The sequence below is a fragment of the Rhea americana genome, unplaced genomic scaffold (assembly GCF_003343005.1).
Source record: "Rhea americana isolate MKP2758 unplaced genomic scaffold, rheAme1 scaffold_109, whole genome shotgun sequence".
In the NCBI taxonomy this organism is placed as follows: Eukaryota; Metazoa; Chordata; class Aves; order Rheiformes; family Rheidae; genus Rhea; species Rhea americana.
Window position 1 is genome coordinate 25,679 of NW_028185139.1, and position 6,971 is coordinate 32,649.

At 53.5% G+C, this 6,971-nt stretch overlaps 1 protein-coding gene across 2 annotated transcripts in view; it reads right to left on the bottom strand.

Moving 5' to 3' along the window:
- Positions 1-271: 271 nt before the first annotated feature.
- Positions 272-6,971, bottom strand: part of SLC8A1 (solute carrier family 8 member A1) — a 15,935-nt gene continuing 9,235 nt past the window's right edge. For both annotated transcript variants that reach the window (XM_085311241.1, XM_085311251.1), the window contains exon 2: positions 272-2,133. In XM_085311241.1, coding sequence (XP_085167367.1) covers positions 294-2,102 — 1,809 coding nt within the window. In that variant the 5' untranslated portion in view covers positions 2,103-2,133 and the 3' untranslated portion in view covers positions 272-293. The remainder of the gene's footprint in view (positions 2,134-6,971) is intronic.

Sequence of the window (6,971 nt, forward strand, 5' to 3'; positions counted from 1 at the left end):
GCTGTAGGGGTCTGCTCAGCACATGGGTTTGATAGGGGAAGCTGGGCTCACAAACCAGCCCCACCTCCCTGCTGCTGGGGGTGCAGCGCCCCAAGCAAGCACCACTCTCTATTCACTAGCAAAGCGGGAACATAACATTTCAGRTGTGCATACATAAGGCCCCCGGAAGCACACAAGGCCATTCTGGGCTTGCTGCAACACTCTGGCACCTGCACCCCTCCAGCACAGCTTCGGGAGCCACGAGCATTTAACTTTCGGAGAAAGACTTCATAAGTAACAAATAAAACCTCCACTTACACTATCTCATCATTCTGGAACTCCAGCTCCCCGCAGGTGTCTTCAAAGTCCTCTCCTCCACCTTTGGCTGTACCTTCAATGGTTTTGTAGGGCACAATAACATTTCCTCGTGCACCAGAGGTTCGCAGAACTTTCACTTCCATGGTCCCCACACTCTCGCTGACATGCGTAACTGGCTCCTCAAAGGTAAAGATGCCAGCGTGGTCATCATCAAAGATGGTGACGGTGGCAGTAGATGGAGAGCCAAGGCAAGCGAGCGTTGAGACACGACCAGCCTCAAGAATGCTCTCATCTGAGGCTTCAGTGCTCACACGGACATTGCTGAGATGGACCAGGAAATTCTCATCCTCCTCGAAAATGTCATCGTCGATTATGCCAACCCGGATTTCCTTCTGGGTCTCCCCGGGCTTGAAGACTACCGTCCCTTCAGTGAACTCATAGTCAGAGCCGGCATTGGCTGTCCCGTCCTCTGTCCGGAAGTCAACGTACACTGTGTTGGTYAAGTCACCTCCTCGGCGAATGATGGTCAAGGCAACTGTGCCACAGTTCTCCAGACACTGATAGGTGCCCTGCTCAAAGTAGAGCTTGCTGATGGGATCATTTTCTGCTATCTCGCTGTTGACTTCATGCATGCTGACAGCTTTGCGGGCCTGGTCTGCAGCATGTCTCTTCAAGATGTTGCCAGCTCCAGTCATGAGCCGGGTGGCCTGGATGCGGTAAAAGGCCCTGCTCTTCTGCTGCTGGCTCAGGACCTGGTAGTTGGCCAGCTCAATAAGCTGCTCAATTTCCTTGTCAGGGTGCTTTTGTTTCAGCTCCTTCAGGATCCGAGCCATTTCCCTCCTGGCTTCCTCATCGTCCTGGTCTTTCTCATCGACTGCCAACACCAGTGTCCCATCCAAGAAGTTCTCCACATGAGAATTGGCCATCTTTCCATCCATCTCAATATCAGCTTTGGAGGAGGGTCGGTCACCCTCGTGTTCAATGATCATGCCTCTCTGCTTGCCAGCCCGGTATTTCTTGTAGACATACTTGTAAAATAAAAGCCTCCTGTCAGCTACCCATGCAAACACCACACAGATAGGGAAGAAGAAGAAAGTGAGCAAGCCTTCCCAAACTTCCACAATCCCAGGAGATGACACAGATAAAATAATATAAAGCCAAGTATAGGCAAAGATGCTCCAGGCCGCTGTAACAAAAAACACTCGCAAGTGCTTGATCTTCCTTATCTCTCCATCAGGAACGACGTACACGCAGATCGCAATGATGACAAACATRTTAAACGCAGCACTTCCTACAATTGTGCTTGGCCCCAAGTCCCCCGCTGTGAAGCCGTGACCGCACACTTCGATGACTGATAGGAGGATCTCAGGGGCTGATGAGCCCAAGGCCATCAGCGTGAGGTTGGAAACGGTCTCATTCCAGATCCTCACTGTGGTTTTGCTGGTCTCGCCATTGGGCTTCTTGATGGTTATCTCCCGCTCTTGGGATGTAATGACTTCAATGGAGGACATGAAGCGGTCAGCTATGATGGATACTCCCAAGAACATGTACACCATTGCTACAAAATACACTGTTGCCCGAGCGATTTTGTCACCAAACGAGGGGTCTTGGGGTTCCCATATTGGTAAAATCACACCTTTCTTGCAGATGTATGAGCCAGTGCACTCCTCGGTCTCATTTGCTGGTTCTTCACTCGGGCTCTCCGCACATACACTGTCTGCGTGGAAGAGCAACACCACCACGACGCTCAGGAGGTGGAAACCCACCGGGAAGGCAGGGGGATAAGTTGCTCGTGACATGGCCATCTCCGTCAAACAGCTCCCAAATGTCCTCAACCTGCAGAGACAAAAGGAAAGATGCATTAGCCGAGGCCGACCAGAGATAACAGAGATCTTCCTTTCCACCCAATTTATTTTCCACTTTCCCAAAAGCACAATCAAATTACTCCTTTGCTGAAGAACACCCATCTAAGGAGCTCAATTTGTATTATGATTACTGCAGGTTTCCACATACAGACCATCTATAGCGCAGTAACMTGAGGAGAGACGGATCCAGATGCTGCCTGCAGGCTAGCACCCGACYTCCTTCAGCTACGTCGATATTTAATGCCAGCTTCCCTCTCTTTGCTAAAAGCTTTATTTCTTCAATTGTGTTTTCATGTTTCTCATCTAATTAAAACACATCATTCTGCTTCGCTGCTGGCAGAATTGTCTCCCATTTCCAAGTTAGGAGCGCTCACTCGTTGGAGTCCAGGGTCAAGACAGGGAAGTCTCCTACCYCTTCTACTGATTCTTCAATTATTTTTATACTTGCTGCCTTTAATCACTGCAAGCTACATATTTTACAGCCTTTTTAYGCTCACAGACCTCCCCAGCATCTACTCCATATCAGAAGCCGACACGACACTAGAGGAAGCCCTGGCAAAGCCACACTCTTTGCAGTAACTCGGTCATAAGGTACACCAGAAGGGCAATCTTTAATTAACGATTTTGGAGCCATTTCTTCCATGGTGCATCGCTTTGCACCTTCCCGATGCTGGGAGAGCCCTATGTGCATCCAAGCACGGCTCTCTTGGCACGCCTCAAGAGGAAATCTGTCCCTATGCTCTCTTCCCACTAGGTCAGCTTTGCCGGCTCCCCCTTCAAGGGCCTTTCATGCTTCATTTCCAGCAGTGGACACGGCGGCAGTCCCTGCCCTTGCCCTGCCTCACGCTTTTCCAGCAGTATTAAAGAGGTTGGCAATGAGTTAACAGTGCATAAACCTGCACAGCGGATGCCTCTAAGCRCATAGGGATGCTTAGTACAAAAGTCTGCGCATGCTCCGTCTTTCATGCTCAATTTTACTAGCCAATAAAAGCCAGATTCCTAGTTAATAAACCTGAATTTCCTCCTCAAGGAGAGCCTTTGCCACACTTCGCCTCACCATTCCAAGTTAATTTAATCACACAATACTTAATGTTTCTATTAAGTGCGAAAACGAGTATGTCAACACCTTTACTTTGCTGGAGCCTACAAATGACTCAACTGGTAACGACGCACCAAAAGCCCTCTGCTCCACTTGCTTTTATTGCAGGAGGCTGTAGTAGGATTAATGCAGTGGCAGAATACTACTGAAATTTGATTAAGATGGTTTTATGCAAGTCAATGACATTTCTTCCCCGGGAATCCTGTCGGGCTCTCCCTCCCTGCCGCAATTTTCTAATTAAGGAAAAGGCGCACAGAGCACGAAGGGAGTATTTTGGCAAGCTGGGTGATAAGAGCAGATAAGGCAAACGAGGAAAGCAAATCTCCGGCAAGACAGTCYGCGTAAATAAATAAATAAATAAATGTTTAGAAAAGTGTTGGGGAGAGTCACTTGTATTAGAAATCCTGCTGCTGCTCCAGAGAGCCCCGCTGCCCGGCTCTGCGCACCTTCTGCTCTCCACAAAGCCGGCTGCAGCCGTCCCTTACAAATGGGAAGCAGAAAAATTAAAAACATCGTGTTCTTAAAGAAGAGTACCTCGTTGCAGGCCATTTGGCAGGCGGCTAATTGGAAACAGATGTGTGTTCAACGGACATGGAAGTTGAGCCGAAACATGAGTTAGTCACCCGGCAGCTGTAATCCTGACTGCGTTTCGCGCTGCTTTGAACCAACATCTCCGAGACGTTTGATAAAGGGGCTGTCAAAATACAGGCTCGCTGGGTATCTGCTTGGTTTATCCCTGATAGCTCCAAAGCGCTTTTTTTTTTTTTAATATATAGACTTAAGAAAAAAAAATCAGTGTGGGCATGAAATAGCGCTCAGCTGCGTGGCTCTTCACCATCCCCTTCTGAAGGGCAGCGGTTTCAACAGAAAACGCTGAGCATCCACCTGCCCTTGCTCAGGGAATTTTCTCCCCGTGGCAAGTCAAATCCTTGCACACGTACAATTATTCAGAGCAACCAGGCATTGTGAAATCCCCTTGGCAAGAAGGGAAAGCAGATGGTCCTGGAGGAAACGTTACGCTGCGGGTCACTGATCCAGGTCAGAAAGAATAGGAGCGTCCCATCGCGCTTTGGACCAACTCTGCAGCCTTAAAAGGACACTGGTTGTGTCAGCCAGCAAAACAAAAAAATTAAAATAAAAAAACAGATTAGATTAATAAGTTGCTCAAAGTTTGTCATGTTTTTCCCTTTCAATCATTCTAACATACATTGAGGTTTTGCTTCCAAATAAAGTCCCACGTTTTGTTCGGAGGAGGGACGGAGGCCTAGAGGCTTGCAGCCGAGCTGTCCGTCCGTCTGTCCGTCCGTCCAGCWCGCCGCGCGCCCAGGCAGCGTTCCTCCTTTGCGTGGCAGGAGAGCGGAAACACAGCGCGTTGGGAGAAGACAAGACGCCAGCACCCAGCTTTGGGGCGGCTGCAGCGGCCCCCCGCCCTGTGCCCGACTGTTTCGCGTGGCCCTGCCATCAAGCAAAACCCACATAGCTCCCTTCCCCAGCTCTCCTACCGGGACCAAATTGCAATTAATGTTATTAACAGACTGGGGAACTGCAGAGGGCTAGCAAACACTCGGCCGCAGCATGCTGCTTTCGCACACGCAGCCACTGCCCAACGCTCAAAATCTCTCCGAGAAGCCATTGCTATAAAATTAGCAGCGCTCCTTTATTTGTATAATCCAAGATAAACAGCTCGATCCCTGGAGACCCTCTTGCTCCACTTTTGCCCAGGGTCTCGGGCGGCGGTGGCGGACTCYGCGGGAGGAATATTCCCAGACAAATAATTCTCGCTGTTCTCCAAGGGGAAGGAAGCAAGGCCCGTCCCCATCCTACAGCCACCACATCCAGGCAGAGAGGACTTTTTCCCGTTTTTTTTCTTTTTTTCTTTTTCTTTTTTTTTTAAGCACGCTGCTGCAGGCAGCGGGGCCGTCAGCTCCGAGCCCCTCGCCGKGGGCAGGAGAAAGCGGGTCTTCCTTCGGCCAGAGGGGCCGCGAGCTGCGGAGGAGCAGCAGCAAGCCCCGCGCAGCAGGCGCCGCAGGGCACCGCTCGCACGCGACCTGGGGAGACGCAGCCCCGAAGCGAGCCAGCTGCTCCCCCCGCTCCGCGGAAAGGCTCTGCAACCCCACGCGAGACCCCACTGCCCCCCTGAGCAAATGGGTCCCCGCTGTGCTCCTACCTCATGGTCAGCCCCGGCGCCTCCAAATCACAGCGGCCCACTCCCAGCCGCCGGCGCGGGACAGCGGCACCGAGAGCTCTACCCAGCACCCCGGGGAGGCGCAGCCCACCTCCCCGCCGCCGGTGGCACTCCTATGGGACAGCCTGTCCCCAGGAGGGCTAAGGACCCTCTCCACCTCCCGTGCCAAAGCCCATGCAGCTGTGTCCTGCTGGAAGCAGCAACCCGCTGCTGCCACCAGCAGCAAAGCCCTTGCTGCGAACGGACRTGGCTCTAGGAAAAAAAGCCCAGACAAACTGTCCGGGCTCTGACCGGCAATGAATAAGGCAGCCGAGGTCCAGCCTCGACACTTGGGCACCAAAGGCATGCAACCTGCCTTGGAGGGTGTGGAGCAGCCCAGCGAGTCACCCAGGAGGCCACAGAGCAGGAGGACCCCRGCGCCCCACCGGCTGGACTTGCGGCCCTGCGGCCGGCTCCAAACACCACGTTCCCGCAAGCCCCTCTGGCATCCCCTCTGGATGCCCGCTGGCATCCTCTGCCCGTGACCCTCGGGACCGCCGCATCGGGAAGGCCATTTCCAAGCCATCAGCACCCTGATCGCATAGGGACCAAACCCCCTCCCCACACAAAAAAACAGCAAAACCTTTCCAAATATAGTCAGAGGCGCAGCCCGCCGTGAAGCCACCCAAGTAAAGTACACATCGGGCCACCCTGTTTTCTGCAAAGGGCATTAAAAAGTTAGAATAATTACCGGGCTGCCACTGATTTTTTTTTTCCAAGGATCCTCTCTGTTGAACGCAGCGTCCAGCCCCTCCCACAATCTCCCCAGCAACTTTCCAAAATAAACAGATAAATAAAGAAAATAAAGCATCTCCGATAGAAAATTTCAGCCAGATTGGTTGAGTTTGGGGGCAGCTCGCCGGGAACTGTTTGTCAGAGGGATTGCAGTCTCGTTTTATTAATGCATCGAGACCACGCGGCGAGTTGTTCCTCTCCCCCGCGATGCGAGATCTCGGCAAGGAAAATGCCAGGAAAAGAGAAGCGAGGCAGAAATACTGTTTTTTTTCCCTTGGGGCTTCTGGTGCCCTGCGTCTCCCGTTGGAAGAGGGGGAAGCCGGGTGCGCCGGCAGCAGAGCACACGGTGGACAAGCCGGAGGCTCCCGGGCAGCCCGGGTGGCGGGAGGCAGCGGGCCCCGCGTCCCGGCGGCATGGCTCTCCGGGCGCGCGGCTCCCGCGCYGGCGACTCTAGAGGGAGCCGAGCGCCGGCGTCGAGCAGACGCCCGGTTTTTCGCCCGCCGAAGCTCGGCGAAGGGGACGGGAGGGCAGGTGCGCGCCAGGCCTTCGGGCGCCCCGGGCCTGCGGCGTGGGGCTCAGCCGCCCRCCGTCCTGCCCCGCGTTGCCGCCCGCCCGCCTGCCCGCCCTGCGTGGCCGCGAACCTCACCTCCCTTCGCGGCCGGGCCTCCCGAGGAAGCCAGGTGTACGAAATCACACTTTCCGCGTCCGTCCGTCGGTCTGTTCGCATCCCTCCCTCCCCCCTCCCCGTTTC